Raw genomic sequence first — 19,377 nt, forward strand, 5'->3', positions numbered from 1 at the left:
AAGCCAGAATTTTGGAGAGGCAGGCAGGCTGGTTGCACAGGTGTGGAATCGATTCATATTAAACCCAGGGTTAGAGCTCAGGGCTCCACCTAACAGACAGGAGGTCTGTGTATGGGAGTCAGAAGGATTCCCATCCTCTTTAGGAGTAAGAGAGATTGCAGAGGGCAGCCAAAGCATGCATGTCTGCAGGAAGCAGATGTAGTCTGCCACAGAGCAGCAAGGAGCTGATCATGAGTAAGCTATGAGAAAGCTTGACTGGAAGGAAACCTTTGTGTTGGTCTGCGGAGCAGACCTAAGGCCTAAGCAGCCCTGTAGAAAATGAGTAAGCCAGGAGGCTGAAGTATTGTGCAAGCTACAGCAATGGTGGAACCCCTGCGTGGGAAATAGTTGTCTTTTGTGAATTTCTCCATTCCTTTAAATAAAAGTGGGCTTCCATGTCCTTAAAAATGCAGTTCTGGACTGGCACAACTTCTTGAATCACCTCGATCTTCACACTATCTTTTGAATAAAAACATTTTGTACCATGTGCATGTTAGAATTTGTAAACATTTACTGTTATTTCTTGTTAATTGATTTGGACCTAAAGTAGTAGAATTATCTGTAAAGAAAGCATTAACCAGTATTATATTAGCCAGCCAGATTGTCATGTTTTGCATTTTCTAGGTCAGATGTTTAATTGTTGTGGCCTCTAAAGTACATTTAGAGTCGGTTCACACTAAGGCGACACGACTCCTTACTACTTCGGGGGCGACTTGTGCATTCCCATGCACCACGACTTCGGAGCGACTTGCAGGGACTTCACATAATGGAAGTCTATGCAAGTCGCTCCGAGGTCGCCCCGAAGTAGTACAGGACCCTTTTTCTAAGTCGGAGCGACTTGTGTCGCTCCTATTAGAACGGGTCCTGTAGCGTCAATGGACCGCGAGGGAGCGCGACTTGTCAGGCTAACAAGTCGCGCTAGTGTGGACTGGGTCTTACAGTATTTAAAGTGAATCTGTTACAAAGCTCAGCACCCAAGAAGCTATTCTCCTACAGGCTGTATACTAAGCTGAGACTTATACGCATGTTACTTCCACAGAACTAGTATGTGGAATGACCAGGGCTTTTTTTCAGCGGAAATGTGAGGTGATGCATTTTGAGTACCTGCAGCACTAAATGTATATAATGGTAAGGGGGTGCTTTAAGGTCTATTGTTGCTGGCTGCTGGGGAAACTCTATTGTTTCAGAGCAGTCTATCGTTGATGGGGAAGTGTATTGTTACTGGGGGATCAATTGTTGTTGGTAGGGATCTTCTGTTGAGGGAGGGGTCTACTTTTACTGCCTGCAAGAGAATTAATTGATGCTTGCTTTTGGGAGATCTGTTGTTGCTAGTAGGGGTCTATGTTGCTGAGGTGGATCTATTGTTGTTGGGGGGTATTTTGTTGGGGGGGTATATTGTAGCTGGTGGATCTACTGTTATTGAAGGGGGGGGGGGTCTGTTGCAAGCTGCAGATGATCTATTTTACTGCTTTTCTTGTTATCATGAACAGATTCCATACAAATTACTTAAAGTGTTACTAAACGCAGGAGCCTGCATTCACTATATCTGGTTCCCACAGTACACAGAACATGGAACGCAATTATTTTAGTTTTTAATTATTTTAATTAAATTATTAGTAAATATAAAATGGTAAATACCTTTTATCATCAGCAGTATATCAAGGTTTTGTGACTTCTGTCAATGTCCTGCCGAGCAATTGTTATAGCTTGTAGGAAGAGTTTTCTCCTCTGACTGTCCTATGAAGCTTCATGACTCTTGACCCTCTGTTTGGACAGTACTGATTGGCCCTGTGCTGATCACATGCACCCTCCCTTCAAAAAAAAAAAAAAAAAACAACTCTCTAGCAATACACATCAAACGGAGCATGTGCAGAGTTCCCCCAATGCTCTGATCAGGAGATGGATTGGGGACTGTGGAAGAAGAGGATCAGGGAAGATCAAACAGCCTTTTTAAATACTACAGATGACTAACCCCTTAGGTTCTGCATTGAGTATAACAAGCATGCTTTACTGCATATACCAGGGGTGTCCAAACTATGGCCCTCCAGCTGTTCAGGAACTACAATTCCCATGAGGCATTGTAAATCTCAGACATTCACAGACATAACTAGGCATGATGGGAATTGTAGTTCCTGAACAGCCGGAGGGCCATAGTTTGGACACCCCTGGCATATACAGACTGATCCTACTGGTGTGGGTTTAGTAACGCTTTAACACCACAAAATGATACTTGGTTTTATAGTCTCTAAAATGGGCAGTACTGGGAGGTGGGTAGGGGGTTGAACCAAGGGACGGTGCTCAGAGGTGGGGGTAGAGACAAGGGGCAACTCGGAAGGAGGGAGTACCTGAGTACCTTCATCTATTCTCTGGGGAAAAAAAGGTCTGGGTATGACACAATATCAGTGGCCTTCTAAAACAGGCATTTCCATTTTTGGTAGATTCACTTTATTAGATTGCATACTGCCCATATCTCTGTGTACACTAAATATTGAGTTCTAAGGAGTAGTCATGAGTAAATGTTAGCAAATCAGTTTCTCTAAAGGGGAACATTTGTTCCAATGAATATTCCAAATCTACCTAGCATAGGAACTAGCTAAGAGGTCAACTTCCAGGCTCAGCTTTCTATGATTTAAAATACCTAATAAGGCGGTATTGTAATTTCTTATTATGTGTTTCCTTAATAAGCTCGTATTGGGTTTATTATATTATAGGGCACAGGAAGTTCCACCTCAAAACCCTTAATTTCCTCACTATCTAATTCAAAAAGGAACTCTCATTGTATTTGGGCAGCAGGTCTGTAAGTTAGGATGGAGCATATCGTTGCTGTATGATGCACATATGAACAATAAGGAGTCTGTTTTAAATATACTGTATCTGATAGCACAGCAAACTGAGCAAATTGGTGATTCACACTTTACCGTACTTTGCTTTCATTTAAAAACAAGCTAATTCTCTGATAATGATAATGGATCACTGTTTTATGATAGAATGCAGTAGCAAAATTCCACAAAATGAATGTGCAGGAACAACCACCAATACTATTTTTTCTTTTTTCTTTTTTCAGTTACACTCAGACCAGGATGGTGGGGATGGATCATTAAAATACATTTTGTCTGGAGATGGAGCTGGAGATGTATTTATAATCAATGAAAACACTGGCGACATCCAAGCAACAAAACGTCTGGACAGGGAAGAGAAGTCATCATATGTATTACGTGCACAAGCTGTGAACAAAAAAACAGGAAGACCTGTTGAACCTGAATCTGAATTTGTCATCAAGATCCACGATATTAATGATAATGAACCCAAATTTACTAAGGATTTTTACACTGCCGTTGTCCCAGAGATGTCTGAAGTTGGTAAGCCTGACTAGCATTACAACCTCTGTCTCACAATACTCACATACTGTATTATATCTGTTGGTGTTTCTATCAACCCGGGGGTATCTTGACTATTCAACCAGTAGAACAGGATATGTCTCTCTTGGAAAAAATTATAAAAGTTACAAACTTAGCATTAATTAGAAATAATATTATTTTTATTTTAAAAATATTATTATTATTATTATTTTTAAATTATTTTTTAATTAATTGTATTATTATTATTATTTTTTATTATTTTTTTTTAATGTGCAGAGATTTGGTACAGCAATAATAGTATCGTATCCTAGAATGACATTAAAGCAGTTATAAAGGTAAAAATAAAAAAATAAAATAACAAACACGTCTATACTTACCTGCTCTATGCAATTGAATTGCACAGAATGGCCGTAAACTTCCTCTTCTCGGGTCCAGTGCCTCCATGGGAAGCCTCTTACCATGGGGGCACTTATGTGTGCTTGCTCCAGAGCCCCACTGCTTCATCCATTGACACAGACAATGTCCCTCGGCCCGTCTCCTCATCACTGGCTTTGATTGACAGCACTGGGAGCCAATGGCTCCCCAAGCCCCAGTAAAGCCAGCGAGACCCAGAAGCGAGGGGAGAGAAAAGCTGCAGATGTGCACAGTACTGGATCGAATGAGGGCTCAGGTAAGAAAAAGCTCCCCCGTAAATGTTACATCTTCTACTATAATCATTGCATAATGTTAGTATTGTCTTCCTTCTTCTTTCTTAGAAATAAACAACATATTAATTGATGTTGGATGCAGTCAGGGGGCATCGAAGTTGTGGGCACCTGAAGCTCACTTGTGTTTTATTTTTGGGAGTAGGTGCAGTTGGCTACCCAGCACCGCCCAATCTTGTGCATGTGCAGTTTCTCCATGACAGGTTGCCATAGTGCTGTGTCACAATCTTTGCCCCCATCATAGTGTTGTGCAACATTCATTTCCAGAACCACCTCAGTTTACTGCTCCTGTTGCTGCCGCTCATGCCACTGCCGCTAATGATTCCTTCTCCATCGCTGTTCGGTACCCGGTATAATGACAAAAGAGCCCACAGTTAAAAAATGGTGCCTAACTCCAGCTGGCATTGCGTCATTTCTGGTTTTGGAATAACGTGATACCGGAAGCGAAGGAATGCGCGCTGACTCCTGGAATTGACACTGATATCCCAGGACCCAACAGGAGAGCGTAAATGACGTACCTCAACGAGGCGAGATGGGCCAGAACCGAGGAAATTTGTGAAAAAAAAAAGTATTTAAACAAAACGAAAAAAATCCAAAAAGTAATCGCACAGGGATCAGCTACCAGTGGGACCGTGGTTGCTAAATAGGGTGGAATTAACCACTTGCCGACTGCCCCACGCAGATTTATTGTGGAAGGGCGGCTCGGCTGCGCATAATCACGTGATTATGTGCACATGATTAGACACAGCGGGAGCCAGACCGCGGGAGGAGCGGGCACGATCGCCGCCGGCCTCCCGCGATCTTCGGCTAGAATGACAGAAAAGCCGCCTACTTATGTAAACATGAATGTAAGCTGAATCACCAATCTCTCCCTGCCTTTGTCCAACCCATCCCCCCACACAGTCAGTAAGCACTATTAGGTATACACTTAACCCCTTGATCACCCCCAGTGTTAACCCCTTCCCTTCCAGTGTAATTTATACAGTAACAGTGCATAATATTTAGCACTGACTACTGTATTAATGCCACTGGTCCCCAAAAAGTGTCCAAAATGTCAGTTAGGTGTCCGATCTGTCCACCGTAATGTCGCAGTCCCGCTAAAAATCGATGATCACCGCCATTACTAATAAAAAATAAATAAATAAAAAGTCCAAAAATCGATCCCATAGTTTGACAAGATATATAATTTAAACCCGAAAGGATGGACCAACATAGTGAAGCCCAAATATGTAAATGTATTAATTAATAGATAAAATACTCACAAAGGATAAAATAGATGTTCACATATAAGAAAGATAGATTTCCGCATATAGGAAATGAGTAGACTCTCAATCCTTCCGGGAACGCAGCCGGCATGCGTTCTGTGGACTCCAGGAAATGGTCATTGGTTGCTGTGACCGGAAGTAACGTCGACGTGACCAGGTCTTTGAAAACGCCCTTGTAGGTGGGCGAAACGTATCAATGTAACTTCCAGTCCCAGCAACCAACGACGTCACTTCCTGGAGTCAGCGGAACACACGCCGGCTGCGTTCCTGGAAGGATTGAGAGTCTACTCATTTCCTATATGTGGACATCTATCTTTCTTATATGTGAACATCTATTTTATCCTTTTTGAGTATTTTATCTATTAATTAATACATTTACATATTCGGGCTTCACTATGTTGGTCCATCCTTTCTTTTGAATGGCACAGAAGTAGGGGATCTACTGGGATTTTTCCTTGGCGGAGTCCAGTCTATTTGATTCATTATAAATCTCATTTGACCTTTTTTGAAGGTCCATCGGCTCTGGTGAGTGGATTCCCACTATTGCACTGTGTATTTATTGCACCTGATGTATATTGTATCAGCATTATTGCACTTTGTATTTGTGATCATTTATTGTATTTATCAATTTTGGATCTAGCACGATTGCACTTTATGATCACCATCACATTGGTGACCCACATTTATTTTATTTTCATAATATATTTTCTTGCAAGCGCTGTTTTTCAGTACACCTATCCCGTAGTTTGTAAACGCTATAACTATTGTGCAAACCAATTAAAATACGCTTTTTGGGATTTTTTTTTACCAAAAATATGTAGCAAAATACAAATTGGCCTAACCTGATAAAAAAAAGTTTGATTTTTTCAATTTTTTTATAGCAGAAAGCAAAAAATATGGCGTTTTTCTTTCAAAATTGTCTCTATTTTTTGTTTATAGCCCAAAATCTAAAAACCGCAGAGGTGGTCAAATACCACCAAAAGAAAGCTCTATTTCTGGGGAAAAAAAGAACATCAATCTTATTTGGGTACATCATCGCACATCCGCTCAATTGTCAGTTAAAGCAACATAGTGCCGAATCCCAAAAATTGGCCTAGTCATTAAGGGGGTAAAAACTTCCAGAGCTAAAGTGGTTAAGCTATACAATGTTTAGGCTTTAGAACCACTTAATAGGCACTTTTCCACTGCCAGTACAGGCTTGGCTCTGTGTGGTTTTCCACTGCATGGTACCACATGGTACGGTGTTGGAACGGTTCGGTATGGTTTGGTAATGTTTGCTTTTCCACTAAAGTAAAGTGGGTGGGATAACAACGATTCTCTGACCAATCAGTGGCTAGTAGTGACAAACAGTCAAGGCTGCATGCAAAGCATTGTGGGATATGGTACCGGTATGGCCCTCTTGGAACCACAACTGAGGTGGTACTGTTTAAGCGAGCCGTACCGTTCGGTTCCATGTAGTGGAAAAGCGCCACCGTACCGTACCGAACAGTTCCAACACTGTACCATGTGGTACCATGCAGTGGAAAAGCGCAAAAGCGAGCTGAACCGTTCGGTTCTATGCAGTGGAAAAGCACCATAAGTGCCGGTTCACACCGAAATCGCACAGTAACAAACTGTTTCTATGCGATTTCTGTGTGATTCAATGAAAAATGATTTTCAACCCTTTCATTTGAATGGGCTGAAATCACACTGGATTGCACCAAAAGTAGTGCACGCAATTTAAAAACATAGTGCAACAGGATCGCATGTGGTTCCATGGGATATGATGCAGGCAAACAAACTGTGTTTGTGATCTGTGTTTTGGATATCTTTAGTAATCTATTGACACCCACAGCAGATCACATACCCAGTGCATTTTGAACATGGTGCAGGAAATGCACAACAACGTGAGTTTTCCATGCTCTGGTGTGGATAGGCACTAATACAAATTTCTGTTTTCTGCCATATTTATCCCAATAGATATACAGCATACAGTTTGATAATATCAGAGCAGAGGTAGCTAGATTCCCTCAAGGATATTATTGGAAAGAAGGATGATACTGTTCTGTTTGAAATTCATCCTATGAAAGCATTCTATATTCTTCTGTACCATACACTTTGTCCAGTGGAGATGCACAGAGAGCCCTTAGTTTGCAGTCTTCTTTGCTTTCTAATAAACGCTTGTTGCACAGAGGGTGGCCACATGCACTGTCTGTTCTGTGAAGTCAACAGACAATTCTTACACAACTTACATAGGGCAGTTGCAGAAACATACTTACATGGTGTCCCTACCTTTAGATTTCCAGCACTTACAACATTTGCAGACATTTTTGTTGATATACACAAATCCCCAACCCTTCCCACTAAGCCATATTTTTAGTGGGTTATGAGCTCCAGCTCACTGAATTTTAGCACACCTTAAAGTGGTTCTAAAGGCAGAAGTATATTACCAAAGCTCAATCTCAATTAGGGCTGGACTTACATCTCAGGAGCCTATAGGCAGAGAATTCTAGATTTTCTTGATAAATTACCGGAAAGGTAATACTAAAACACTAAAGTGAATTTGAAAGCAAACTCAATAAACTACCAAAATATTTTGTAAAATACACTGAACAAATCTATAAACGCAACACTTTTGTTTTTGCCCCCATTTTTCATAAGCTGAACTCATTGTGGCCCTTTTATTGTTGCCAGCCTCAGGCAAACCTGTACAATAATCATGATGTCTAATCAGCATTTGATATGTCACACCTGTGAGGTAGATGGATTATATCGGCAAAGGAGAAGTGCTCACTAACACAGATTTATCCAGATCTGTGAACAATATTTGAGAGACATAGGCTTTTTGTGTACATAGAAAAAGTCTTAGATCTTTGAGTTCAGCTCATGAAAAATGGGGGAAAAAACAATAGTGTTGCGTTTATAATTTTATTCAGTATATAAAAGATGAAGTTGCACCGAGTAAATAGATACCCAGCATGTCAAACCTTAAATTTGTGTGCACCCGTAAAATGGCTATATACTTCAGTACCCTATATTTTCTATAGGGACTCTTCAAGAGCCCCCAGTTTGGTGTTACTTATTATTATTATTATACAGAATTTATATAGCGCCAACAGTTTGTGCAGCGCTTTACAATGTGGGGAAGACAATACATTTACAGTACAATTCAATACAGGAGGAATCAGAGGGCCCTGCTCATTAGAGCTTACAATCTAGAAGACTGAGGAAGTCTTGTGCTAGAGTTATTGCTCTCACTCTGGTGTTTGCGGTGATATGTAACATGTGTATCGCAATCAACATTATTACATGTAGGCACCCCTGACGTGAGCGTTTACATTTGCACCTGCGTATATGTGGGGGACCTCAAAAATTTTTGGGGAGGGATTTTATGTGCTTGGGTGTAACGTTATTTATTTTTTACATAGAGGACAAAAAGTCCATTATGTGATGATTTTTAGGTGACAGGTTTTCTTTAAAAAATCCTGCATGTCTCCTCTGGGCTCCACTGAATGTATTGCAATGCACATCGCATTGCAAAACATTCCTTCCCGGCTAGCACAGGGTGACCCGGAAGTCATACACCTCGCTTTACGGGTCACCAACAAGAAAGGGAGAAGAGCGGACGTGTGTTCGGATTTTTTGCCGTGACTTTTGCTGCGATTTTGACTGGGCTTGAATGCCTTTGGCCTCAAAATCGTGCCAAAGTAGTGCAGGGACTACTTTGCAGTCGGTGCGACTTCAAGTCACTCTGATATGAATGGGACTCATTGAAAATAATGGAAAACGACTTCAAAATCACGGGACAAGTCGCACAAGTGTGAAAGGGGCCTAATGCTAATTATTTTTTAGGGACCTCATGCCCATATATTGTGTTTGGCCAGAACACAGCTTTACGTTTCTCAGACAGTGTGCAGACAGTTTGACCTATAACATGTTTTCAGGTTCTGTGTAAATTGTTGGTCCTATATAAATACCTGTAATAAATAAATATATTGAAAGTATTTTTTTTACTTGTCTACGACAAAAGATAAAATTCTTTAAAAAGGTGTATCCCTACTAAAACATAAATATGTGTTATATATGTGACTAGACTTTAAGAGGGAAATACAGTATATTCTGGAGAACTGTAAAGCTCCTCTTAAGCTGTAATTAATGTGAAAATGGGAAAATCATTATAGAATGTTTACTTTTGCCTTTTGGTCAGAAAAATTGTTTAAACATAGCAATTAGGGACAAAAAAAACCCTAAAAAATAGAAACATCACAAGGTAAAAAAAAAAATCACAACTGTTACAAGTCAGTATAATGAAGCATGTAATCAAGATTAAAAGGAAACAGCAATTCGTACAAAAAAAGAAGGTTTTAATAGGCCGATAAAAGTGTTCAAAGGCAGAGCTTTCACAACTGTGTATCTGCTCTTATGATGACAGTTGTTATAATGTAGCAGCACAGACGAACAATGGTAAAACATAGTTTCACATATCAGATCCGTTGATCTTCCAGACTGCAGCATAGAAAGAAGAGCAGATAATTAGTTCTCATTAGGGCTGGCTTTGTAGACAGAGATAATAACCCAAGTGCACATAAGTGTCTGTTTGTCGTTTCTCTTATGACTCAGTGGTCATGCGGGCATACTATAGGCTTTGAACCATTTAATGTATATTCCAATTTTTTTTTTTTTTTTCAGTGCCTGGTAAAATTCAAGAGAAGGCTTTATAATACCAGCTACAAATGTTAGTTAACCTATAGTTTTGAAATCTCTAATGCTTAGCCTATACATAGAGAATGACATTCAGTAACATGAATCGATTATGAAACAAAATACATTTTTTATGTTTTTTTTGAAACAAAATGAATGTTTTATATTTTTCAAACAGAATGAATTATTAATATTTTTCTTTCGATAAAGCAAACATTTATGAAGGTGATTTATTAGAAAAAAATAATAAATAAATAAATAACTCAGCGAAGATCAATGTGCACTGTATTCATCTAGACAGCATTAAAGCTGTGTATTATGATGAACAATTGCATGGCTTTGGAAAGATTACTAGGATTTGTCTGACTATTTTCTCTCCTAAACTCACGGATACTCCCTTATTAACCTAATGGAGTTTTTTTTAAACCTACCCGGTGCTCAGTGTGGATAAATTAGGATGGCATAGTACAGAAAAAAAAAACTGTATTAACAGTGACTGAAAATTTATAAAGCTATTTCGGAGTTGTACTAAGGCATGCGTTTGCTTTTAAAATATAGCAGGGTTCTAGAGCCACAGATAAACACGTTGGCATTCATATCTGTTTTTGCATACCCCGCATGTCCTGTTGTGTGCATCAGCGCTAAAGTAATACATTTAATGAAACGCACTCTCTGCATCACATGAATGAAGAGCATTTCATAATTATCTGTGCATTACCCTACTTTTCACCATATGCCACTGCATTCATTCATTAGCTGATTGACATATTTAACCTTGCACATCAGAAGTGCAGGAAATGGCGCATACACGAAAGAGGGACATTTTCCTGTTGATAAAAAAGGATTGGTATTTTCGTACTGAAGACTATAATGATGCACTAGAGTATAATGAGCGCTAGTGTAAAGAAGTTTATCTGTTCAAGGGAATTATGCAAAAATCCTTTTTAACGGCTATGTGTCATATGGAACTTCCTGGCTCTGGCTAGTCAATGAAACACAGCTTTTCATATAATAAGAATGTTTTCAACTAGGCTGGAAGTTCTAATTTAGTGAACAATGTTCTTAAAGAGGTGATAAGTCAAAGAGATTTTTCTCAATGTGCCTTTTTTTGACTAGAAAGAATAAAATAAATTCTGGGGATTTATGGTTGTAGATAAAGGGCAAGAGTTTCACTTTTCATTGTAATGTGACTTGGACAGCTATCCATTGATATATGCAGATCTGACAACTGCTGTACATCTGTGTTTAGAATGCACGGATTAATCCAAAAAGTAATTATGTAGCACGCTCTTTCTGGCAGGGCATTTTTAATCTGTATTACTTATTTAACACAACATCGTGGGAGGGTTCATTCGTTTATTCTATAGAACGCTATTCATTTTCTAGCACTTCACTTGCCCAATAAAATAGAGGACATCCCATGAGAGATAAGCTGCTTGCAAGTACATGAGGTCATTAGTGGCTGGATAACGCTTTTTAATTGTAGAATGAATCCATTATTTTGCATTACTGTAATGTGTGATTCCACAGTGCCTGCTTGTCCATGCAAAGATGGAGTTTTTGTTTTTTTTTCCTAACTTGTCTGCGCAGTCAAGAAATCAAGCACAATCAAGCTGACGTTTAATTATTATTTGCCTTCGCTGGTTCCTCCTTCCCCCCACCAATTAACATGCTAATGACATTTTTAAACACAATGTTTTTATTTTCATTACATAGCTTATTTTAGACCCAGTGATATTATCACTGGAACCATGTGGTTTTCGCTGCAATGCAGGCACATCATGACTGGTGGAAGGGGCCAGCAGGGTGCTATACATAGCTTCCTGAAAACATCATGGCACCCTGCCTCAGTACTTCTCTCCTAAGCCCTCAGCCTGGATGCAATGATGCAAATGCTGGGTAGGCTCTTAGGAGGAGTTTTCCAGATACCAAAATGCCTCGATTGGTGGATGTCAGTCTGGAGGAGTAGGCCTGCCTAGGAAGGCTGGAATTGCATGCAAATTATTCTAGGTAACAGTGACAACAAATAAACACAAATGCTGAAAATTTCAGTTTGATGAAAAGTCCCACAAATGTAAATGATACATCTCAAAGGTTGATGTCCAAGAAGTCCAACACCAGGAGATAAGAACAAGGTAGGTGGAAAGAAAACATTGCGTGCACCAAATAAAGGGGATGTCTGCTTACCGGAACAAATTGACCACCGGTTAGGGTAGGTCAAAATAAGCGTATATCCAAAGGTTTCCAAAGGTTCCCCTGGAATAGGCAGATCTCCAGTGAACAATCAATAATCAATGCAGGAAGCGATTTCAGAAGTTCCACTCAAGGTTTGTTTTAAAGGTTAAGGTTGACCATTGAGTGGAACTTCTGAAATCGCTTCCTGCATTGATTATTGATTGCGCACTGGAGATCTGCCTATTCCAGGGGAACCTTTGGAAACCTTTGGATATACGCTTATTTTGACCTACCCTAACCGGTGGTCAATTTGTTCCGGTAAGCAGACATCCCCTTTATTTGGTGCATGCAGTGTTTTCTTTCCGCCTACCTTGTTCTTATCTCCTGGTGTTGGACTTCTTGGACTTCAACCTTTGAGTTGTATCATTTACATTTGTGGGACTTTTCATCAAACTGAAATTTTCAGCATTTGTGTTTATTTGTTGGCGCTGTACCTTTATTATTATTTCCTTTGACATATTTGTTTATGTACTGGCAGCCTTCTGATGTTCATTGTACATTCTTTGCATTAGTCTGTAGTGTGACCAAGCGCGGCTGGTTTTTTGTTTTATATTAATCTAGGTAACACAATTATGTGACACTATGGCCCCGTTCACACTGGGGCGATCTGACTTGGGGGGGGCGACCTTGAAGTCTATGACGGTCGCTCCGGGTCGCCCCAAAGACGCTCCGGACCCTTTTTCTAAGTCGGAGCGACTTGTGTCGCTCCTATTAGAACGGGTCCGCAGCTTCCCTATGGAAGGCGACCTACGGCGACCTGTGAGGCGATCAGGTCGCCTCACAGGTCGCCCCAGTGTGAACGGGGACTAAGGCTGGCCACGCATGAGTCATTTTTGTTTTCATTCAACCAGTGGGTTGAACAAACAAAATTACTCAATTTCCCCATCCACACACCCAATGTGGATGGGGGATTCCTCCCACTGAGCCTTTATAGTCTAAAATAAGAAAAAATTGCAGCACTTAACACATCTAAAATAAAACACCTGAAGCATTCTAGTGGTACATTAAAAAGAAACAAAAATCAAAAAATAAACATAAAAAAGAAAAAAGTTCAGAGTTAGTCTTTGTGTGATACATTCAAGGTGATATTCCAGATGACATCCAACATCTAGTGATCCAGTTATCCAGTTCAGCCTGATAGCAGAAAAACACATTCACCAGATATAATTGTGGTCTAGAATATAGAATAGAATATAGAATATATAGAATATAGAATAGCAAATAAAGCATATTAGAGGATCCAAATCATCAGAGGTCTGTGGTCATCATTTGCTTAGAATATTCACCTCTATTCCATCCAAGGAACAGTCTTTAGAAGATGTTGAGAAATCTGTATTGTGGCCCATCAGACTTTCCTTCTCATAATTGCAAACAGCTCAGCATATCCCATCCAAAGCAATGACTCACCAATAACAAAACGATAAAAATCTCATGGTGCAATATTTATTGGTGAACCAACATACAGTAAAACCTTGTATTGCGAGCATAATTCATCCCGGAAACATGCTTGTAATCCAAAGCACTCGTATATCAAAATTAATTTCCCAATTAGAAATAATGGAAACTCAGATGATTCTTTCCACAACCATTTATTCATAAGTCCTTCAGTTTATAGTCCATATAAAAAGATTATAGCAATGTGATAGGTTGTGTAACCATAAAATGTCCATCTACAAATAGCAGCCTCCACAAGGGGGGTTAAAAGCAAAATCCAGCAGAGGCTACAGGGTATAAAAGAGAAGAGAGGCGCCTCTAAGTGTACCAATATGGTTACAATTATTGAAGGTACAGCATTTAGCAACTCACATGGTTGATGATTAAAAGAGGCAGATCTAAGTATGCAGGCATCCGGGTTAGACCACATAGACCATCCTCCGCACCGCCGGCTCTCAGCGCTGTCAGACTTCAGTTTTGACCAGGAAGGCTACCCTGCAGTAGAGCGATCTGAAAGCGAGACCTGAAGCGCTTGTGGAGCGCAGCATGGAAAGGATGACATCGATGGTGGTGCAGAGGATAGTCTACTGCAAAATATTTACCCCAAATGCCTGCATACTTAGATGTGCTTGTTTTAATCATCAACCATGTGAGTTACTAAATGTAACCATATTGCTACATTTAGAGGCATCGCTCTTCTCTTTTATACTCAGTTGTGACATGACGCTATTTGTATATCAAGGCATCGCTCATTTATCAAGTCAAAATTTATAAAAACATTTTGCTTGTCTTGCAAAACATTTTCAGATCAAGTTACTCTTAATCCAAGGTTTTACTGTATATGTAAAAAACAAAAATATAAAACAATCGTGCAAAATGCACTTACATAAAAAAGCTGCCAATCCAGCCAGAGGGTATGGCAAGATCTCAGATATAGTCTGGCAAACTTACATAAAAAGCCACCAAACTAGAACAGAGTGGTGGCTGGGACCTCAAGTGTTGTATCAAAATGAACCTTTACAGCTTTTTCACGCACATGTTCTTCAGGGACTCAACTGTTGGAAATCCAAGTGGTTGCCAACTAGGCAAAACAGTTCCTCTCAATTTTGTGTGACAAAAAAGAAGAGAGTTCAGGCATTAGAAAGAAGTGTTAATACATAAAATACACCTCTTGCATAAATAAACATAATTAACAAACACCTACATAGGAGTTGAATATTTTTCGGGTAGGGTACTGCACTGCAGGTGTTACCGAGAAAAAGTGAATATGGGACAGGTGTCGTCAGTCCATCTCTACATTTCGGTAGTGAACACTGTGCTCATTATTGTCATGCCAAGAGGATGCTTCTGCAGTCATTTCAAAAATGTGAGCTTGTCCCTTTGAAGTGATTCTCAGCTTGGCAGGGTATAACATGGAACTAAACAGCTGAAGCAGCATTTTCCTGACTTATGCAGATTTTGCCTGTTAATGCTGGACTTTGCCTGACAAGTCCAGACAAAAAGAGACTTTTACCCCGGTATACTGGATATTGGCTTTGTCACTGGCAAAATGAAATCTCTCAACCTTTATAATTCAAAAGGTAGGCCAACATGGGTCTTGGCGGGTGGTCCAGTGGTAATGGCTGAGGTGGTTTTCTGTAAGCATGCTCAACAGCAAAGATAGGGGTGAATGCTTCCTTGCCAAATTCCTCCAGTAGCCACCGTTCCACAAACCCAGTGGAGTCCCTACCCTCAACATAATCAGGGAAGGCCACAATACACACATTATAACGTCTGATCCAATTTTCAGTGTCATTCGCTTCATTGTTAGTGGCGGTAGCCATCTGAGAAGTAATGCGGGCATCTCTAGCCAGGGAAGGAGTTGAATGTCTTCAATTGTGGCTTAAATTGTCAATTTGACTTCAATGTCACTTACCATTCCTTAGAAGTAGTGAATACATTACTTTCTTTCTTTAGGCTTTTATCTACATTTATGTTCACCTTGTAAACCTCCCAGTAACACACGTCCTGCCCTTTGGTAACAAAACTGAGCGCAACATTGTCACCCTAGGACAGGACTACAAAACACACACACACTTCCTCTTCTACATTACATAGGGAAAAGGTAAAGATAAGACTACACCTTCGTTTTTGTCATGGGGAGAGGTGTTCTAGTCCAGACAAACAGCTCAGAACCAATACTAACCCGGAGCAGAGGCAGAAAACACAGGAAGTTATCAGGTCACAAAAACGTTTACAATGGAATTGCAGAGAGAGGACTAGTCAATTGTTAAAGTTTGTATACACTTTAAATGCACTTAAAATTTGGCAGAAAAGTCAAAAGTCATCATCGATAAACACCTTCCTGGTTACTGATTTAACCTTCCTAGCGGTATTCCCAAGCGTGGCTCAGGGTTAAATTTCAGTGCCAAAAGCGGTAACCCCGAGCCACACTCGGGGTACCGCTAGGAAGATCGCTGGATCCTGGTAGGGGGGTTACTTACCTTGTCACCGGGTTCCAGCGATGTATCCCGGCGGTGTGCGGCGGCGGAGCTTCCTCCCGATCCTCTCCGTGCCCCGGCTTCCATCTCCTGCGACGTGACGTTCGCAGGGGGCTGGAACCGGCGGCAAATTCAAATGTAAAACACACCAAACACACTGGTACAATGCAAAATAAAATATAGTCACATTAGTTTGCCCCCCAGTGCCCTTTCCTGCAGTTTTACTTTATATATATATATATATATATATATATATATATGTATATGTATATGTATATATATATGTATATATATATATATATATATATATATATATATATATATATATATATATACAGTATAGATGTACATATGTATATGCACATATATATATGTATATGTGTATATATATGTATATATATATATATATATATATATATATATATATATATATATATGTATACAGTATATACAGTATGTACATATATGTATACATACATACATACATGCTTTAACTTATTTATAATTTTTTATTATATTATAATTTATGATTTTTTGTTTCAAACTTTATCATACCCAAGATGTTATAAGGAAGAACGCACAGGAAAAAAAATCATATGTAAATAGTTGGTTTGGGCTGCTCATTCTTAAGAATTACATGTAAAATAATGGTACTGCTTTCAGCACCTAAAATCCAAAAGAATCATACCGTCAGGGAGATTAAAGTACTGAAGTAAGAAACTCAGCATGAGACCTGGACAACTAGCATTTTCAGAAGGAGCGGTCATCAGTAGTAGCTTTTTGTCTTAGGCTACTTGCTTTGAATTGGGGATAAGAACCAGAACCTCTTATGGTTACATGTTTAAGCCCTGAGCAGGTGTATTTTAGGTAGTCAGGACACACAGAATTAAAACATGTTCCTAGATGTAGGATATAGAACAAGCAAAGATGGATTTCCGTCCCAGATGAGTTGAACGCAAGTCCTCATTTAACTTGTTGCATTTTTGTATGGCAGTTTCTTTTTCATGAGTAGAATATATCATTGTTTTTTGGCTTTTTTCAAACTTGATGTGGCCCCCCCCCCCTTCCCCCAAAAGCAGTCTGTGGTGGTTTGCAGGTTTTATTGCTGAACAGCAACTTTGCATTGTGGGATTGCGCTGCTAATATGAGTCAAGCGGCCCAATTTACTTTCATGGGAGAGTTTGATAATAAAGAACTGAAGAGGGCTAGGAAACCAATGGGATGCCTGTGATTTGCCAGAGAGATACCACAAATGGACTGAGAGCTTCTCCAATAATTCAAAGTAAATCCAAAAAAAATGGCACACTGCTGTTATGTCTTTTTATTCTCCTGCATTGCTTAACCACAGTATAAATGCAAATGATCAGATAAATTACAGTAATTTGGGAAAGGCTTTTATAGAACAGTGGAAAGCCAAAGGAACAGAGGTAGGCAATCTTTTACACCTAAATTGGAAGAATTGTATAATTAAGTAGCTCAAAAAAGCTATGCATAAAGTAGAACATGGTTTTCTTCAGAATTTGCAGCAAAGTATACTTATTAGAACCACTTATTCATAGACTGGACTGGAAAGAAATCCTAAAAATACGCACATTTTTCTCTTTATGTTAAAGAAAAATGCTAGTTTGTAGCATGTTGTTTTTAAATTAAACAAAGGTGCCAGAAATAGCACTTAATAATCATATATTTCAAGCAACGGAAGCTGTAAGAGGATATTAGATAAATTACACAGCACGGAACCATTGGAAAAGGAGTAGAGACTGTTCAATTAGCGAAGTTGATGTTTACGGTGTTTACTGAGCTTAATAAATAACATAAAGCTGTGTTCATGTCAATCAATCATGTTCTAGAAAGATTAAAAAAGTTTAAGGGTTCACTTCCAGTAGTATTGCCTCTGGTACTGCCTGTCAAACAGGATGGAGGTGACCATTTTTGCTGCATCGGGCATGGCATGTGTATAATAACCCCTATACATCTGTCCATGTAGCTTAAGGGAGCAATAAGGGGCTAGTAGAAATGCAGCTTAACCACTTGTTTTTTATCACCCCCCAGCCACATGTGTAATGGCCATGGGCTTATTTCATCACTCCGCAGCTGATTGAGGCCTATTCTGTAAAGGGATCTGGGTGGATGTAGGGTAGCCTGATCACTTTTACTGTGCTCACGAGTGTTAGCCTCATTTCCCACTAGAATTCAGTGCGGGAAACCCACGATCCATGCGCATTTTCCATACCACAATCAAATGGCACATGCCTGCGGGGGGGGGGGGGGGGTCAGTGCAAGGTTTATGACACCCAAAAAGCAGGTTGAAAATGCAGTGTAGTGTGTTTGCCTGCTCCAGATTGCACCATACAAATTGACCATGTGATCCAGTTGCAGTGCGGTTCCAAAATTGGTGCATGCACAACTTTGGCGCTATGCTGTACCATTAGAGCCCATCCAAAATGAATAGGCTCAAATTGCAATGTACTGAATCGCATGTGAATTGAACAGGAATCCGATGCGGTTCCTGTGCGATTCATATGCGGTTCATAGTGTGAACCGAGGCTAAATGTTTGCACCACACATGTGGTATATCACCACACACACACCGGGGTGAGAGCAATAATTCTAGGTCCCTCATTTACAGTTAACTTTCAACTGATAAACCATAAAGCCAGGTAAAAGCCTTACATATTAATAATTTTAAGTACAGTAATTTTTTGCCATTTAATGGGAGCATGCAGTTGTGAGGCTTGACACATTTGGTATCTATTTACTTAACACTACATCATCTTTAATTTTTTACAAGAGAGTTGGGGATTAAATTGTGTTTGTGTGTTCTAAGGCGGGCGTTTGCGTTTAGAACTGTTCCTAGAGGTCAAAAAAATCATTCCCCTTTAAAATGGAAAAATGCGAGCGCTAAACGCAGGTCATTGCGTTCGGTCATGTTCGGCTGCGTTCGGTCGCGTTTTTGCGTTTGAAACGCCGGGAAACACATGTTCGAACGCAAATAATTGCTTTCCAAAAAACGTCCCTGAACTCAACTGCCTGCAAATGACTGAAAATGACCCTGTGTACATGGACAGATAAGATAACATGTAGGTGGGTTTAGGGGCTTCTGAAAAAAACGCCCAACTGCTCCTAAACGGCCATTTACTACGTTCCGTGTACATGGAGCCTTAAACAGATTTTAGTGTTT

The 19,377-nt window shown here is 39.8% G+C and overlaps 1 protein-coding gene across 1 annotated transcript in view; it reads left to right on the forward strand.

Moving 5' to 3' along the window:
• The window catches only part of LOC309556963 (cadherin-6-like), a 567,199-nt gene that overhangs the window by 336,588 nt on the left and 211,234 nt on the right, over positions 1-19,377 (forward strand). The window contains exon 3 of the mRNA XM_082259546.1: positions 3,104-3,398. Coding sequence (XP_082115672.1) covers positions 3,104-3,398 — 295 coding nt within the window. The remainder of the gene's footprint in view (positions 1-3,103; positions 3,399-19,377) is intronic.

Source organism: Pelophylax lessonae (assembly GCF_965119305.1).
Source record: "Pelophylax lessonae genome assembly, chromosome: 5".
Classification (NCBI taxonomy): Eukaryota; Metazoa; Chordata; class Amphibia; order Anura; family Ranidae; genus Pelophylax; species Pelophylax lessonae.